A 16,788-nucleotide genomic window follows, 5' to 3' on the forward strand; every position below is an offset into this window, starting at 1 on the left:
TTCCAGGCCCCCCCAGTAGCAACCCTTTGCTTTGGAACCAAGTGGCTCTGTGCTGTAGAAACCAACGCCAGCTTCCCTTATCCCTTCCACAAAAACTTTCAAACATTTGGGGTTGTTTATCTGTTTTTAGTAGCGCACAAACCAGACTGTAAAAATTCAGAGTGAGGTTTCCGCCACTTGAGACGTGGCTCCGTTCTCATTCTGCTTTCCCAGGGAGGTCTGTGAGCCAGGTCAGGGAGCTCAGGTCCACGTTTCCCCCGCACAGCACGATGCAAACGTTCTCCACGTCCCGGGGGACTGCCTGGAACCGCTCCGAGAGCACGGCCGCCACTCCCACACCCGCTGTTGGCTCGATCAGCAGCTTCATCCTTTCCCACACCAGCCGCGTTGCTCGCTGTCGGGACAGAGCAGCAGCTGTCATCCCAGCAGCAAGTACAGGCTGCTCCAGGGCTGCGGAGGGCACTGCGTGCGCACAGCTCTCTGCAGCGCTCTGGGAAGGGAGAGCAGAGCTTCCGCCAGCCCTTTCCAGCTGGAAACAGTGTGGGTGTCACACAGCTGTGGTGGTGCACAGGGGCTTGTGCTGCCCTGGGAGAGCGGAGGGGTGAGAGCGGAGGGGCAGAGCGTGGATGGAGGCAGCTGCCTGCTGGCAGCGACCGTGAGAAGGGAGCCGGGAGCGTTTACCTTGATTTCTTCCTCCGAGACTGTCAGGACGTCATCAACCAAATCCCTGATGATGGGCCACGTGTTTGGTCCGATGCTGGTTTTAACTGCGTCTGCGATGGTGTCCGGCGGGTGAAGGTTGGGGGTCAGTTCCCCTCTTACCTTGGACTGGTAACAGTCGTCTGCATTGCACGGCTCGGCAGCGAACACTTTCACGTCTGGTCTCAAAGCCTGCGCAGAGCAGGAGGAGCCGTTTGGTTTAAATTAGTGTGTGCCTGTCCGCTGTTGCTGCGTGTGCAGGGGGCTAATTACACCATGCTGCTGCCCTGCAGACCCCAGGCACCCAGAGATTTCTCTCCGTTTCTAAAGAGAAAAGCTGCTGCCTGTCTCTGGGAGGCCTGCCCTTCCCGGGGGAGATGCAGCCATCGCTTCCCGGATAAGCTGTTGCCTACCTTGACGGCAACTGCTATTCCTGCAATCATTCCTCCTCCTCCGACGGGAACCACCACTGCGTTTACCTCGGGTGCCTGTGCAGAAAGGAAGCCTGAGTGCTTCTGGCACCTCGGGTACCCCCTTTTTGCTGTGCCCCCGCCTGCGAGGAGCAGAGCCCCGAGTTGGGGCCAGGCTGTACGTTTACCTGCTCCAGGACCTCCAGGGCGATGGTGCCTTGCCCCGCGATCACCGCCGGCTCCTGGTTGGGGTGCACCATGACTCCTCCTGTCTCCTGGACTATGCGAGCTGCTGTCTCGGCTCTGGACTAAGGGAAAGAGTGCAGATGGTGTCTCAGTCTGGCTGGGCCCTGTCGCTGGCTGATCTCGATGCGCCTTACCTTGTCACTGGGCTCACAGGGCACCAGCGTGGCACCGTAGGCACGGATGGCATCTTGCTTACAGCGCGGGGCTGTCCGGGGCACCACGACGTAGGCAGGAATCCCTGTATGGCAAAAGAGGAGGCAAATCCAACAGCCAAAAAGCCGCAAGCAGCCAATGCTCAGGTGAGGGACACCCCTGCTTATCTCCATGGGGACAGAGCTGGGCAGCTGGAGCTGCCTCTGCCCAGGAACCAGCTCTGCAGTTACCCCTGTGCCTGCTGCCCGGCTGCTCTCTGGGACGGAGTCGGAGCTTGGGGTACGCGTTACCTTCTTCCTGAGCTGCACAAGCGAGCGCCTGGCCGTGATTTCCACTGCTGTGCGTCACGACAGCCCGGGGCAGCCCCTTTCCAGTCTGCTGGCTTTCCTCGACCAGGCTCCTGACCGCATTGAGGGCGCCACGGATCTGGAAGGAGAGAGCAACACCCTCAGTGCCGCTGCCCGGGAGCCGTGATGGGCTCTGTGGACAGGTAGGGAATATCACAGAATCATCATGGAATGGTTTGGTTTGGAAGGGACCTTGAAGACCACCCAGGGCCACCCCCTGCCCTGGGCAGGGACACCTCCCACCAGCCCAGGTTGCTCCAAGCCCCGTCCAACCTGGCCTTGAACCCCTCCAGGGATGGGGCAGCCACAGCTTCTCTGGGCAACCTGGGCCAGGGGCTCACCGCCCTCCAAGGGTGGCAGAAGCCATGTCTGCAGCGAGGGCTGGTGGGTGCTGGCGGAAAGCGAGTTTCTCATTTGCAAGAAGCGCCCTTTGCCCCCGGGGGTGGGGGGGCGTTCAGTGCCGCCGTCCCCGCGCACCTTGAAGGAGCCGGTCCTCTGGAAGAGCTCGCACTTGAAGAGCAGCCTCCGGCCGGCCAGGCCATCCAGGCCCCGGCTGGTGAGCAGCGGCGTGCGGTGCAGCCGCCCGCCCAGCCGCCGCTCCGCCGCCCGCACCTCGCCCAGCGCCGCCATGTGCGCGGCCCTGCGCGGCCGGGCCAACGCGCACGCGCGCCGCGGCCCGTGTTGGTATGTTTTTGGCCCTGCGCGGCCGCCGTCCGCCCGTCCCGCCCCGCGGCGCAGGGAAGATGGCGGAGGGGCTGGAGCGCGTCCGCGTCTCGGCCGCCGAGCTGCGGGACATGGTGGCGGCTCAGGCCCGCGCCGGGAGGGGTGAGGGGGGAGCGGGGAGCGGCGAGGCGGTGGTGGGAGCTGGGGGCCGAGGGGGGTGCTGCTGGTGCTTGGGCCTTTCTCCCCAACTCCCCTCGGCGGCACCTGCCCGGGGGCGGGCCGGGCCCCCCGGCGGGGGCCGCCGCGTCGCCCCGGACACGGTTGTCGCCGGGGTGAGAGCACACAAACACGGGGAACAGGGGTCGCCCGGGGAGGGCAGAGGTGGCTGGCGCGGCTTTGCCCCGGAGTCGGGTCGGTCTCTGCCCCCTCCCCGAGACCCCCTTGCCGCCGGCGGGACCCGGCCCCGGGTCGCGGTGGCCTCCTTGGGTGGCGCGGGCCGGGGCGAGGGACTGATGGGAGGGTAAAGTTGGGGAAATACAGCGTGTAACAGCCCGGCTTGGTGAAATATCTAATTATGTATCGCCCAGGCTGTGCTTTCTGACGAGTTTTTGCGTAAATCCAGTTACAGAAAGGAGCAGAGAAACGTTATTGGGTTGTAAGCAAGGGGGAAAAAACACATTGTTGACTTAAAATGGCCTGTTGGTAGAGCAGGGGGCTGCCGGGGAAGGCTCCTCCCGCACCAAGAGCGGGCAGGCAGCCGCTGCTGAAACCTGTAACGCTAAAACTTTTCGTCTGGTACTTGCATCAGAGTGTTCAAGTCACGCGTTGTGCTTTCTCTGTCACTTTCTCAGCTTGCTGGCTCTTTGAGGCAAAACGGTTGCGGGATGTATTTTGGAAGTGAGTCAGGCCAAGGATTTGAGCAGCTTTGTTATACTTTCTCATTTCCTACTTGTGCTCTGTCATTTCCTGTAAAGCCGGTCAGAGAATTTCAGATCTGTTCTCTTGGACCTGCCCTGAGGGTATTAGGCTTTTTGCCCTTACTTGATATTTCTCCTTGAATATTTGATGTGATTTTTTTTTTTTTTTTTTGTCGCTGGCTGGTTTGTGGTGTAATTTTCTTCTCTCCCTTTTTCCCCAGAAAACATGAAAGAAGCGAAGGAGCCGAGGCATCGCAAAGACAACAGACGCCCAGACCTGGAGATTTACAAGCCTGGCCTCTCCCGGCTGAGGAGCAAACTCGTGCCACCAAAGCATGAGGCCTCAGAGAAGGAGAGGAGCAGAGCTGAGGAGGAGAGTGCCAGCGACAAGGGCCCTTCGCGAGGAGAGGCTCCGGTCGTGGAGGATTTCAGCAAAGGTGACAGCTCTAAGCAGAATGGTCCTTCGCAGGAAAATGAAGAGACGGAGACTAAAGGTGGTCTTCAGAGCCAGGAGAACTTGTCCAAGCAGCCTGCTCCAGATGAGTGGTGTCCCAAGACCACCAGGAAAACCAAGAAGCCGGACCAGCAGATCTACCAACCTGGGAAACGCCTGCATTCAGCTGCTAAAGAACCGGCCCTACGGTCAGCTACCGAGGAAGTCACCAGTAAGATGGAGCAGCTGAAAGTCGAGAGAGATGAAAAGACTGAGAAAGGCGCTGGAAAAGACAATAACAGGAAAATCAAATCAAGCAAGGAGGATAGAGAGGGAAGCCAGGCAGGGGAAGGAATGAAAGCCTCAAGGGGAGAAAAAGGAAGAAGACTAGAGCGAAGCGACAGGACAAAGAGAACAGGCGATGAGGTGATGCAGGGGAAGCTGGGCTCTACCAAACGCTACTCCCGCTCTGACAAGCGGCGGAGCCGATACCGCACCTGCAGCACAAGCTCAGCTGGAAGCAACAACAGCGTAGACGGAGCCCCACTCGTGGACGGGGTGGAGAGGCGGCAGGAGCGTGCCAGAGAAAGAATACGTCCTAGGAAGCAGCTCTCTGCATCTTCCACTGACTCCTTGGATGATGACAGAATTGATGAGGCAGAAGCGTATGTCTCCGGCAGGAATTCAGACAAGAAAACGCGTTCAGAGCAGAGTCGAGCTTCTAGGAGTGAGAGTGAATGGAGCAGCAATGGCAGGGAAGTCAAGGGGCCGTTTCGAGTCACGTTTGACAGCAAGACTATGAACAGAGATGTCAGTCTGACAGATACAGATAAAAAAAAGCCCTTGAAGGCGTTTGTTAGTTGCAATGACTCAGAGACTTCGGAGGCGAGGAGCCAGAGCAGAGAGCCCCAAGGGAGGGGCCGTGGGATTCTGTTCCTGCCTGCCAACACAGACCTCTCTGCCAGCACCGCGGGCTCCCCCGAACCCAGTCACCCTGGGCCCAGACTCCTGCTCGGCGGGGCTGGGAGTAAAGGCCCCCGAAGCAGGGGCCGAGGTGGCACTGCTCGCAGGCTGTGGGACCCGAACAACCCGGACCAAAAACCCGCCCTGAAGAGCCAGACCGCTCAGCTTCATTTCTTAGACACGGACGATGAAGTGAGCCCCACCTCCTGGGGGGAAGCCCGCCAGGCCCAGACATCCTACTATAAGTTCCAAAATTCCGACAACCCTTACTATTACCCTCGAGCCTCCGGTCAAGGCCCCCAGTATCCTTACGGTGGGTACTCCCTGCAGTATCCTATGGGTCCAAGCAACGGTGTGTACCCGGGAGCCTATTATCCTGGGTACCCTGGCCAGGCGGGGCAGTACTTGTGCGGCCCACTCCCCCCGACTCCTCTGAGTCCCGAAATGGAGCAACAGATGCGGAACATGCAGCAGCAGGAGCTCGGCAAACTCCTCCGCGAGGCTGGGAACCAGGAGCAGCAGCTCAGCAATCTGCTTTCCAGAGACCGCATCAGCCCGGAGGGGCTGGAGAAGATGGCCCAGCTGAGGTTTGTGGCTGGGCTGTAGAGGGGTGTGTGACCAAGTCATTTCCAGGGTGAACTGCCACCAGAACTGTTCTCCGGAGAATGGTGTCTCCTTGGGGATCTGGTATACTGGAGGCGTCGATGTCTCGGAGACTGGGAGATGGGGCACTGGCTCGCTAGCTTTTGATGTGCTGGGACTGTTTGTCATGTACCAATGGTGTGTGGGTATTGGAAGGAAACTGTGGGTGGAGATATCATTTGCCTGGGCTGGCAGCTAAGCCAGGGCTTCTTGTGGTTGTGGAATGCCCTGCCTGCGTTGCAGGGATGTGAGGGAGCAGGATGAGCACCCGCTGCAGCGCTTGGGTTGTTCTTGCTCTTGCTGGAGCCGGTCTCTCTCAGTTACAGTGCTCTCATGTGCTTTCAGTATTTGCTGGCGGACTTCTGCTTTCTTACCTGTCCTCCGTTATCTGCTGTCTGATTTGCATTGCGGGCTTCAGGGGCGGCGACTGTCGGCTTGTGCTTGTGAAGTGTTGCATGAGTTCCTGTGTAACAGTGACAGCGCCTTTCAAGTGCCGGGTAGTTTTGCTCTTGACGCCACTCGATGCTGTGACATGCGGCGGTCCAGGGGGAGTAGCCTGGTGAAGCCAGTGAGAGGGAAGTGACACTGGTGCTCTGGAGGGTAGTTAACATGGCTGTAGCAAGTTTCTACTTGGCATCTTTCACATTTACTTGTGACCTCCGTGTCTCTGGGGCTTCTCCGAAGACTTATTTTCAGAGCTGACTGGAAACAGATCTAGCAGGTGAGCTCATTTTGGGGCTTGTTCTGTGTTTTGGGGACTTGAGCTATAGACCACAGGGGGGGTTGTGTCTGTGCTTGAAGCAGCACTGGAGGTTTTAGGTCTTTCCCAAGGTGTCGAGATCACCCAGAGCTGTTGTCCGGAGGGAGAGGAAGGACTGTGCAATGCCCTGAGCGCATAGGCAGGGTTGGCCCCGTCCCTGCGAGCAGCGTCCGTCCGTCTCAGCGCATCTCCTGCCTGCGCGTGCTGCCAGCCAGTGGAGCTGTGTTGAGGCTCTTGAATGCAAGTGCTGCTTATCGGATGTCCATCTGCAGAAACATCTGCTTCTCTTGGTTGGTGTTTGTGCAAGCGTGCGTGTGGGGTTTGGGGACTCCGTGGAGTCGGGCAGCTCGACCATGCTCTGCGCTTTGCACAGGAGCCCGCCAGCATCGTTCTCGTATTCGCTCAGGTTCTTCCAGGCATTGCCATCTGGCTTCACTCCAGGCTTTACCATCTACGCTGTTGTACTGTTTTCTGTAGTGTGGAAAGCATTGCAAGGGGTAAGGCTGCCAAAGTAGTAACAGCTGAGGATCCCCTTTACCATAAACTCCACATATTGCGGTGCTGTTTCTAGCCTGCAACTATTTTATTAAATTTGGGGGAGGAATTCCGCTCCAGCATCCGGGCAAGGCTGTAGGTGGCTGGCGAGGGGAATGTGATTTCTGGAACTCCGAGGTTTTATTTCCTTCAGGTGTGACATTCCCAGCACTCATTAATTTTTGTGGAATCAGGGTCTCTGTTTCTGCTGTTTATTTTGGTTGGATGGAAGGGAGGTGGGGATCATGTTAATGGCAAGACCTCTCCCGCCCCTCCGGTTCTCCAAGTGTTTGTTCCTGGCCTGTAGCAGCCAGACTCTGTGCTCAGAAGGAGCAGAGCCTGGCAGTGCACGCTTTCTCTGGTTTAGTATCAGGAGGCGCTGGTGCCTTGCTCTTCTCAGTGGCAGAGCTGTAGCAGAGCTCCTTGCTCTTTGCCAGACCCTGATCCGTTCTGATGTGTACGTACAAGGGAGTTGGTACTTTCAGATTTGCCCTCTTGGAGCCGGAAGAGTGTTTGATTGCAAGAGCTCCCATCTCCCTCTGGGACGTGTGTGGAAGCATCGATTTGCCGTAGCGTATGAGCGGGCTGAGCCGCTGACGTCTCGTGCGCGCTGGATGAGAGGCAGCAGGTGGCTCAGCAGATGTTCCCTGGCAGCTCAGGCCCAGGCTGGGCAGTTGCTGTTGTATTGACCGCTGATTGTGTTTCGCTGTAGGGTGGAGATGCTACAGCTGTACGAACGGTGCATCCTGATGGATATCGAGTTCTCCGATACCCAGAACGTGGACCAGCTGCTGTGGAAGAACGCGTTTTACCAGGTGATTGAGAAATTCCGGCAGCTTCTCAAGGACCCTCAGGGGGAAAATGCCCAAGAAATTCGGAACAAACTGCTCCAGCTTCTGGACGAGGTAAGAAGAGAGAAACATCCCCAAACTCCACTAAATCTTTGGGTGGGATTGGCTGCCGTTTAGCATGGGATGGTGTAACTGGACAACTAGCCTTCTTGATCCTGTTCATATCTCTGTGTGCCTTAGGCCGTCCTTGTGCAAGGAGAACGCTCAGACGGATTATGGTTTAGTGTGGCAGGTGTCCAGGTGGACATCTGTTACAATGTAAACAAGGCTTGTTTTGCTGTGGTTTATGTTAATTAGGAATTGATTTAAGCTGAAATGAAACGATGCTCTGAAGTGGAAATAAACAGAAACGTTCCTCGAGGTGTTTGTGCCATCTTTATCAAATTTGTTTAAAAGCCATTCCGTTAAACTGTGCAGCTCAGTTTATTCTTTGTAGAAGGCAGGCTGACAGATCTGAGAGGATGTGTTTTGTAGAATCAGGTTGGTGGGAAAGGACTGTTGGAGGGCTTTAGTCCAACCCCCTGCTCAAAGCAGGACTCCTCAAACACTAGATCGAGTCAGTCTTGACTTTGTCTAGCTCAGTCTTGAAAACCTCTGAGGTTGGAGATCCCCCGACCCCCTTGTTTTCTGAAAACAGCCCAAATCTCAGGGAGAGGGACCTTCTTTCTTCCACGTGGCAGGGATGGTGTGGTGATTTTGTGCTTGTCATCAGAAGGACTGTACTATCCAAGTATGTGCGTGTTTTGCAGGGCACTTCTTTTTTTGATGGCCTACTCCAGAAGCTGCAGATGTCGTACCAGTTCAAGCTGGAGGACTATATGGACGGGATGGCCATCCGCAGCAAGCCTCTGAGGAAAATGGTAGGTTGGCTTCCTCCTGGAGACTTCTTATCCTGTTAATCTTACGCAACATGCTGAACTCAATGTGCTGCCCTTGCCAAGAGGTAGGCAGCTTGTCACGGGCGGAGTGATTAACCTCACTTGTAAGAGAGAAGTAGTGAAATGTTTATTAACATAAAACAGTGATTTAACAAAGTTAGTAGTGAATGTGACAGTGTTTTACGAGGTTCGATGCCAGGGTACACTTGATTATTTACTGCATAGAGGCCGGGGTCAGACAAGCTCTCAGGGAGACCCTCCCGTTGAGTCACGAGGTTCAGAAAGGACCCCCTGGCTTTCTAAACTCCTTCTCAGAGAGGAGTCTGGCTGCGGCTGGATCCAGTCCTAGTCCCAGACTTGGTCAACGGTTTATGTCTAAAGGATTATATATGCGCAATCAATCCTTACGTCACTTAGCTAAGATTTCAAAGTTTAGCGTGCTATTAGTCGCTTACCGAGAATCTGTTGCGGCAAGGAATCTCTCAACCTCAAGGAGTAGAACCTTAAGCGAGCATCCCCACTCAAGGGGAGGTCTTGTCGTGCAGCCCCCTGCCATGCAGGAGAGCTCAAGGGGCTCTTGGGCTGTCCACTATTTATGGCGTAAGATAATTGACTATAGTCATATTCGCATGGGAACAAGATACCGAGGTTCCCACTCCAGGCGGCGTTTTGGTTATGTTGCCAGCCATCTCCCCCAGTTCAAGTGCAACTCATCACAACTCCCGCTGATGGCCATGGCTTGAGCAGGAGCCGGGGCGGGGGGAAAAGGGGAGAGCACACCGCCACACAGCTGTACTCTGAACACATGTCTGTATGTTTGCAGGGAATCTGTTACAGATCTTGTTGAACCGACTCTGGTGGATTAACATTTCTTAGCTTCCTCTGTGACCAGGGCTAATAAAGGGAAAAGAAGTGTCCAAAGGTACCCTGGCTTTGCCTTGGATATCGAACATCTCTTATTTCTGTCTGTGGAATCCAGAATAACGGATGAGGAAAGCTAACAGTTGCGCTTCCTCCCTGACACTTGACAGCGTGTTGCCCTGAGCTGCGAGTGCAGGTGCGAGGGACAGCTGGGAAGGGATATTTTAGTCCAGCTCCATTCCCAGAGAGATGCGTTTGTCTAACAGCTGTCCTCAGATTGGTCATGGACTGAACAACTCTCTTCTGGAGAGAGATGGGACGTTGTTGTAAGAGAGGAGGTGTTTAGGGGATTGGCTTGCCCTTACAAATGCTGAACCAGTGCCACGGAGCCTTGTCATTTAATTCTGCTGCCCTTTTGTGAGACCTTCAGTGTGCCACTGACCTCCTCTTAGCTCTCTGCAGTCCCTGTGTGCTCACTGGGTCTGCAGGTGAGCCAGCGCTGCGCGGGTCCCACATGATGTACTGAATGCTTCTTTCCAGGTGAAGTATGCGCTGATCAGTGCTCAGAGGTGTATGATTTGTCAAGGGGACATTTGCCGATACAGAGAACAAGCAAATGACACCGCAAACTACGGAAAGGCACGCAGGTACTGTGTTCTTCGCTGTAGCGCTGAGCACAGCTCCTCTTCTCTCTACAAGGGGTGTATCTGGTTTCACGCTTAAACTCGCCTCTAGCCAAAGAAGTCTTTCCATGCCTTTTTATTTTATTGTAGTTCTGTGAAGCTGTAAGGTGTAGCCTGGGCTGTTCTGCTGTCCCAGGGAATGAGCCAGCAGATCCAGCCATGTAGTGTGGAAGTTGTCCTGTGCCGATCCTGCAGCAGGGAGGGTTTATGCTGTTGGGGCTGGCAGAAAGGCTGTTGTATTTTTCTGGTAGCTTTTTCAGCTGGGAGAGGTTCCCATACGTATCCATGTATTCTGACTGCATCAGGAGTTACTTACTGGCACTTCCTGTTACTCTTGTTTTTCTGATATTTTTTTTCTGGAGCAAAGGCTGGTGGGGTGGGCAAGTAAGCCCAACGTGGGGGATGGAGCCCTGAAATCTGTGGGGGTTAGAAGGGCAGGGCATGGAAAGCTGTCTGTTTTGGGGTCTATGGACGTTATGGAGTGTGCTGGTATCTCAGGGAGGCTGGGGGGAACGTGGCGGGTCCTTGGTGTGTCTGAACAGCGTTGGTGGATCCGTGTGACATGGTATAAGCTGGAGAGTGGATAATACAATTGAGGGAAAATAGAGAGGAGAATGGAGGGATGGATGGACTGCTACTGAACTGGATGCCTCTCCTCTCGGGATGGTTAAGTGTCTTGAAAATATTGGAAACAAGCTCAGCAGCCAGAAGGGTTTGGTGCCAGCTGCCGTGGAGCTAAAAAGGGGACCGAGGGGGAAATATTCTCTGTGTCTGAGGCTGCAGCGGGGACAGCACTTGCTGGCTCCGGCTTCGGGCTGAGCCAAGAACATTTCCTTCTGCAGCTGTATCTGCCCCTCTCTCTTGCCCTGTGCCCCCGCTGCCCCTCCAGGCCGGGTGCAGGCTCGCTGCCTGTGCGCGCTCCTGCAGGCAGAGGGCACTTGTGCAAAGGGCCCGTTCCCTGCGGGACGGCCAACGCTGCGAGGGGAATTCTGTGCTCTTAACAGCAAGGACGGCAACCTGATGTCCTTTCAGTAACTCTTTCTCTTTGGTTCTTTCCTTCCTCAGCTGGTACTTGAAGGCTCAGCAAATTGCTCCCAAAAACGGCCGCCCATACAACCAGCTGGCGCTTCTGGCCATCTACACGGTAAGATGCTTATCGTGCAAGGATGCAGCAAGCATAGAGAGCGCCTCTGGGATCGCTGTGAGATTCCATCTGCTGGAGAAAGGCATTGTTTAGGGCAGTGCTTTTTTTTTTTAGAAAAAAGCTGATGGCAGAACGTGCTCGGTGCGTTCCAGCTGCCATGACCTCAGGCAGCTTTGTTAGATACACGCTTCTCCCTCAGGCTGTCGGCATTTTGGGGACTGTTCTGTGGGCTGTTGAGAGTGCAGATGTTTTAAAAGTGGGTGGTGTTTGAAGTTTTGCATGGGATTTTTGTGCTCAAGACTGTACTGCCATGAGGATGCTGGTTTTGTTTGCCGTGTCTTCCTTGAACCTGTGGGCACTGGTTTAAGCGACATCCATATACGACTTTCTTAGGTGTCAGTTTTGCTGGCTACTCCAGCCATGCAGGAAAACTTGCTTCAAGAAAGATTTGTCAGCAGATAATGGAAGTATCAGGCTGGGACACAGGGGCTGGTAGGGATCTGCCTATTCGCGACACTGAAAAATGTTGGTTTAAAGCAGAGCCACTCAAAACTGCAGGGTTGGGAAGAGCATTTCCTTTGGGGCTGGGAATGACCTTTCTCGCTCCCGGTGTGGGGCTCGGAGCAGCAAAGTGTCCTGTTCTCTGTGACGGCCTATAAAGCCAGCAGCATGTGGGCAAAACCCTGCATGGCTGTGTGTCTTGGTAGCATAAAGACTTGGGGTGTGCTTTCTCACGGTATTCCCTGTGGGAGAAGTTGCCTGAGCACGAGGGGTTGAGCCCAGAGGCTGAGATGGGGGCATCCTGCCCCCCTGCCGGCAGGAGTCTGGCAGACCCTTCAGTCTTTCAGGACCTCTGCTGTTTGTAAAACTCACGTGGAGTCATTTCCATCTTCATGGTAATGTTGAAAGGGGTTATTTCCTGAACTGTGAGGAATTCAGTATTTATGCTGTAGTCTTTTACTGCGATGTTGGGTGAGAAGCTGGTTTGTGCGAGCCTCGGGGTCAATGGCTTCTGGAGCAGCCTCAGGGCTAGAGCAAGCGAAGTCCGCAGGCTGCGGTGTCACCTGCGCTCCCTAATCCTGGCAAAGGGCTTGTGCTCTCTGCTGGTGCTTGTATGTAGCTGTGAATGTGGCTGGAGAGTTCAAAGTCCTGCTTGTCGTACTGTTTGTCGGCATGTCGGTCTGTCCCAGGTGCTATAGAGGGAGGTGGCACGTGTATTGAGGGACAGGGAAGGCGAAGGATACGGGGGCTTGGCCCTGAATGCCCCAGAACGAGCGGCAGCGCTGAGTCTGGTTGTGTTTTTGCAGAGGAGAAAGCTGGATGCCGTCTACTATTACATGCGCAGTCTGGCAGCTAGCAATCCCATCCTCACGGCCAAGGAGAGCCTCATGAGTCTGTTTGAAGAGACAAAACGCAAGGTGAGTCTTGGAGCTGGGCTGTAGGATGCTGCAGCTGCCCACGTTGGCTCTCCCGTGCTGGAGAGCTGTGATCCAGAGACAAGGGTGATGACGGCTTTTGGACTTGAAGTCACCACTTACCTACTTCTAAGAAATTCCACGTTGGGAGTCAGATGAAAGACACAGCCTTTGGAATGGTGATGTCGTTTTCTGCCTCTCCTCAGCCTGCTTTTGGGGTTGTTTGGGCAGCCGAATCTCTCGTTTCTGGGTCACAAACTGTAAAACAGCTAAGCTCAGCAAGAGCTGTAGGTTGCTGTGGTTTGCAGCATGGCCGTGGCATGCAGCATGATCATTGCCTTATCCCAGAGGTGCCCCACACCTATGGGGGTGGACAAAAGAGGCTGCAGTCCCTTTGTGCCCCAGAGGGACACCCCAAGTCAAAGATACAGCACACTGGCTGTCAGATGCCACTAGGACTGGACACAGCTCTTCTTCTCCCGGGGCAGCTGGAGTTGAGAACCTCTCACCTGCACTGTCCGTACAGGGTCAGAAAGCAAATTCTGGACCTGTCAGTGAGTTACCGTAGTTCTGAAGCAGGGGGAAGCGCTGTTTTCTCCATGTAAATAAAATGTTGTACTTTTCCTGAACTTTGATCCCTGGGTGATCTGAAATCTGTCATGTCTGCCCAGGCTGAGCAGATGGAGCAGAGGAAACATCAGGTGCTGGATCTGAGCCCCAGCCGCCGGGGGAAGGGCAAGAAATCCACACTGCGACAAGTTGGAGATGATGCCACGCGGCTGGAGATCTGGATCCATCCTTCCCACCCCCGCTCCTCCCAGGGCCACGAGTCCGGCAGGGATTCTGAGCAGGACAACGGTCTTGGGAACCTCAGCCCCAGCGACGTGAGTACCGCAGGAGGCAGCAGTTGGCTTTCGTGTCATGTGTTTGGAATGCGGTGGAATGACACTGGATCTGTTTTGCTTTCCTGTTGCTAAATTTTCCAGTGTTTTGGCTTCCCCTATGGGAGCTGTGCCTGGGTCAGGCTGAGGAGCTGGTGACCTCGTGCCTCTCATGTTTAAGGCATGTTGTTACCATCCATTTCTTGGCAGCGTGTGCTGGCGTGGCTGATACGGACTAGGAGAGGCACAAACAGAAGATGCTGTAAAATGCCTCTGCTGAGGGCTCTAACTTGGGTGAGGTTGCCGGTGGGAAATGAGGTCAGATGCTGAAGACCAGGGTTAACAGTGACCCTGTAAGCTCCGAGGCTTGTTCTGCAAGTGGGTCACTTGTCCCAGTGCCAGATGATCAGAGGTTTGCACTGGGAACCTGAAAACCATGGTTTTAATTTGCAGCGTAGGTGTCATATTTGCATTACTGGTTCTGCTGAGGGGTCAGACTGGTGCCGTTCTTTTGCAAGGATAAAAAACGAATCGACTACTGGCGTCTCTCGTGCGCCTGCCTGAGCTCTGTACCTTGCAAGAGGAGCCCGAGTGAACTCTGTTTGTCAGGCGCAGGAATGCAGGCGAAGGCAGTGGTGGTTGGGAGCTCATCCTCCAGGAATCCTTGCACTGCTTTGGCACATGCGGCTCGTAAGAGAACTTGCCAGGGAGCTCTGGGCTGCCTGTCCTAAAATGGCTGTTAAGGATGTGAGTTTAGCAGAACTGGGAAGACCTTCTCGGCAGGCTGTGGGGCCCAGAGCTTCGCAGATTCGATTGCACTTTTATAACTAGTTTGTGACTTCAGCTGGGTGGAACTGGGGTGAAGTCTTGGAGTTTTGAAAGATAAGCTCTGGCACATAGCTGCAGCATTTTTAAGACGTTACTGCCCTTGGTTGTTTTCCCTCTTCTCAGCTTCTCTTCTGGAGACCTTTGCTTCCTCAGCATCATTGAAAGGACCGTGCCAAGCTTTAGCCTCTCCATAAATCATTGATGAAGATGCTTTGACATAAGACGCTGTGAGTGTTTTTGAGGCACTGGGAGTTTCTCTGTTGCAGCGCTCCCATGTGAGGGAGCGTAACCGCCAGCAAAGTAGGGGGCAGTGACATCTTGTTGTTTGTAGCGCAGCACCGTTTGCTAGAGCTTGCCCTCGGTCTCTTCAGCGGGGGGCTGCGCTCTCTGAAGTGCAGGTTGCTGGCAACCCCCGCACAGATTGCGCGGCTGATTACTGCCATCAGTCTTGATTTCTTCACCTATTTGAAACGTTGGCTCGCGGAAAGCTTTCCCCGCTTAGAGTGAGGGGCCGCGTGATCAGAAATACCACGGCGAAAGGGCGGGGGGAGCTGAGGGCACAGGTTTGGGCACTGCCACTTTTGGCAAAAAATATTTGTACTTGGGCTGCCTGTGCCTGGTGCGGTGCCGCGGTGCAGCACTCCACGTGCATTGGCACAACCGCTTGTGGAGCTGTGCCGTGGCCGTGTCACCAAAATAACCGGGTGGAGAGGAAAACTTAAATCTGTTTCACTGCCAAAGCTCCCGTGCTGTGAAGCTGCGGGCTGGATAAAGACAGCAGGTCTTCGGGAAGCTCTGGACTCCTCGCTCCTTGAAGCTGTAGCCTCTTACCCTCTTCCTCGCTGCATGGCGGAGTGGTTTGCAGCTCCTTCTCTGGAAAGGAGCGGAGCAGACCGTGCGTTGCCACTGTGTGGCACTGTTTGGCCTCGGAAGGGCCCTGCCTGCGCCAGGGACAGGCAGCAGCCCCCATGCTGGCAGCACCTCTGCCCGCGTCCCCCAGCCGGGCGGAGGGGAACAGCTCTTCTCCCAGGGGATGTGTGCCAGTGCTTACCTGTCGTTTCGGGGAAATGGCTCTAAACTGCGCCGTTGCCACCTTGGTTCCTTCCTTGACGGCTTTAGCCCTTGGAAAGGCTGAGGCAAGCTGCGTTCTTTCGTTTGTACCGCAAGCTGTGCTCTGCAGGTAGCTCCTCGGGCATCAGTCTTTTCGGCAGCTGTTTCTGGGCCAGAGAAGGGAATTTTACGGGGCAGAATAGGAAAGTGTTCGGCTTCCAGAAGCAGATATAACACCGCAAGTACAGACCCTAACAGCTCTGGACGTGTAGTGGGCGGAAGCGTGGGAGAGAGGATCCTTCTGCCTTTCAAACGGAGACTGTTGCTTCAAACCCAGCCCAAACCAAAAGTGATTGGTGTTTTTACTGTGGAGATGCTGGCTGTTTCACAGGTGACAAGAAATTGATTTGGGACGTTTTCTGTCCTCAGTGGTCCCTTTCTTCATTGTATAGGCGCTCAGGTGCCAGTCCTATGTGGTGGCACGCTTGGCAGGGAGATGCTGAATGATAACTCTCCCAGGACCTGCTGATGTGCATGCTGTCCCCGTCAGCGAGCAGAGAGGCTGCTCCGCACATGCCCACGTGTCTCTTCTCAGTGCTGACTTTATTTTTCCTTCTGTAGCCCTACACAAAGACGCAACCATCATTACTCTATTTCAGGGTTAGGAGCCAGCTGTATGGAGTTAGTAAAGCGCGATGGCGAGTCTGCAGAAGGCCAGCTCACACTGCAGCCGCTGCTGTGACAGGGGAAGGTGGCGTGCGGAGCTGGCAGTTTGCCTCAGCACTGTGTGTTTAGGTGGAGGTTTGGCATAGCTGCTTCTTTCACAGTTCGCTGCATCATGTTTTCTAGGGAGATGCAGAGCCAGAAGAACATCTGTCCACACCGAGGGGCGTGCATCTCCGTTTGGCCCCTTCCACATTAACTGGGTTTGGCACTGCTGGCACAGAGGGCATGGGACAGTTTCAAAGCGAGCTGAAGAAGCGTTTGGGTTGCAGCCTGGCTGTTTTGTGCTTAAGGTTTTGTCTGTTGTGCCCGCAGCGTTTTGGGGTTTCGCTCTGTGAATGGCTGTTCTCTGGTCCGTTACACCTTGCGTGTTTCTAGGTGTGCAGTGGCAGGAGAGTCCAGGCCGATCCCTGCTTACCTGACAGTATCAGGTCACTTTGTGTGGGATTCCCATAAGAAACACAAAAAAGGCAGCTGGATCAATGAACAGCTGTATTGCTTTTGTTTTAAAAAACAGCTGGATAGGGCAAATTGAGCTGAGGAGCTGAGTCTCTGCCATTTCTTCTCTACCACTGGTTTCATTTTCCGTGAGTCTGTATCAATCCTAAATCTGATAGTACCGTATGCAGCTTACTGCGCAGACTGTGAATTGGTAAAGTAAACAGGGCAAATGTGCTGTCAGTCTCTTGAGAAAGTGTTAATATTAC

General features: G+C 54.8%; 2 protein-coding genes across 6 annotated transcripts in view; one reads left to right on the top strand and one right to left on the bottom strand.

Annotated features, from left to right (window-relative positions):
* Nucleotides 1–16,788, top strand: part of SMG6 (SMG6 nonsense mediated mRNA decay factor) — a 119,752-nt gene that overhangs the window by 418 nt on the left and 102,546 nt on the right. For 2 of the 4 annotated variants that reach the window (XM_063342483.1, XM_063342484.1), the window contains exons 1-8: nucleotides 2,559–2,680; nucleotides 3,657–5,418; nucleotides 7,480–7,672; nucleotides 8,368–8,478; nucleotides 9,898–10,004; nucleotides 11,106–11,184; nucleotides 12,492–12,602; nucleotides 13,271–13,483. In XM_063342483.1, the coding sequence (XP_063198553.1) occupies nucleotides 2,599–2,680; nucleotides 3,657–5,418; nucleotides 7,480–7,672; nucleotides 8,368–8,478; nucleotides 9,898–10,004; nucleotides 11,106–11,184; nucleotides 12,492–12,602; nucleotides 13,271–13,483 (2,658 nt within the window). In that variant the 5' untranslated portion in view covers nucleotides 2,559–2,598. The other 2 variants (XM_063342486.1, XM_063342485.1) reach the window with 2 other exon arrangements.
* Nucleotides 117–2,524, bottom strand: SRR (serine racemase). Of its 2 annotated transcripts, none has more exons than XM_063342494.1 (7): nucleotides 2,333–2,524; nucleotides 1,799–1,934; nucleotides 1,490–1,593; nucleotides 1,298–1,417; nucleotides 1,113–1,187; nucleotides 682–891; nucleotides 117–394 (listed from the first exon to the last, which is right to left on the bottom strand). In XM_063342494.1, exons 1-7 carry the CDS (start codon nucleotides 2,483–2,485, stop codon nucleotides 197–199), a joined length of 996 nt encoding a protein of 331 aa, XP_063198564.1. In that variant the 5' UTR covers nucleotides 2,486–2,524; the 3' UTR covers nucleotides 117–196. The 2 variants fall into 2 exon arrangements, with proteins under 2 accessions (XP_063198564.1, XP_063198565.1); XM_063342495.1 differs by lacking the exon at nucleotides 2,333–2,524 and adding an exon at nucleotides 2,129–2,238.

This window comes from Chroicocephalus ridibundus, chromosome 7 (assembly GCF_963924245.1).
Source record: "Chroicocephalus ridibundus chromosome 7, bChrRid1.1, whole genome shotgun sequence".
NCBI lineage: Eukaryota > Metazoa > Chordata > Aves > Charadriiformes > Laridae > Chroicocephalus > Chroicocephalus ridibundus.

Coding starts and splice junctions, on each gene's coding strand:
- SRR (XM_063342494.1), bottom strand. CDS start 2,485: ATGGCGGCGCTGGGCGAGGTGCGGGCGGCGGAGCGGCGGCTGGGCGGG. Junction 1,935..2,332: donor AGAGGACCGGCTCCTTCAAG/GTGCGCGGGGAC, acceptor CTCTCCTTCCAG/ATCCGTGGCGCCCTCAATGC. Junction 1,594..1,798: donor TTGTGCAGCTCAGGAAGAAG/GTAACGCGTACC, acceptor TTTGCCATACAG/GGATTCCTGCCTACGTCGTG.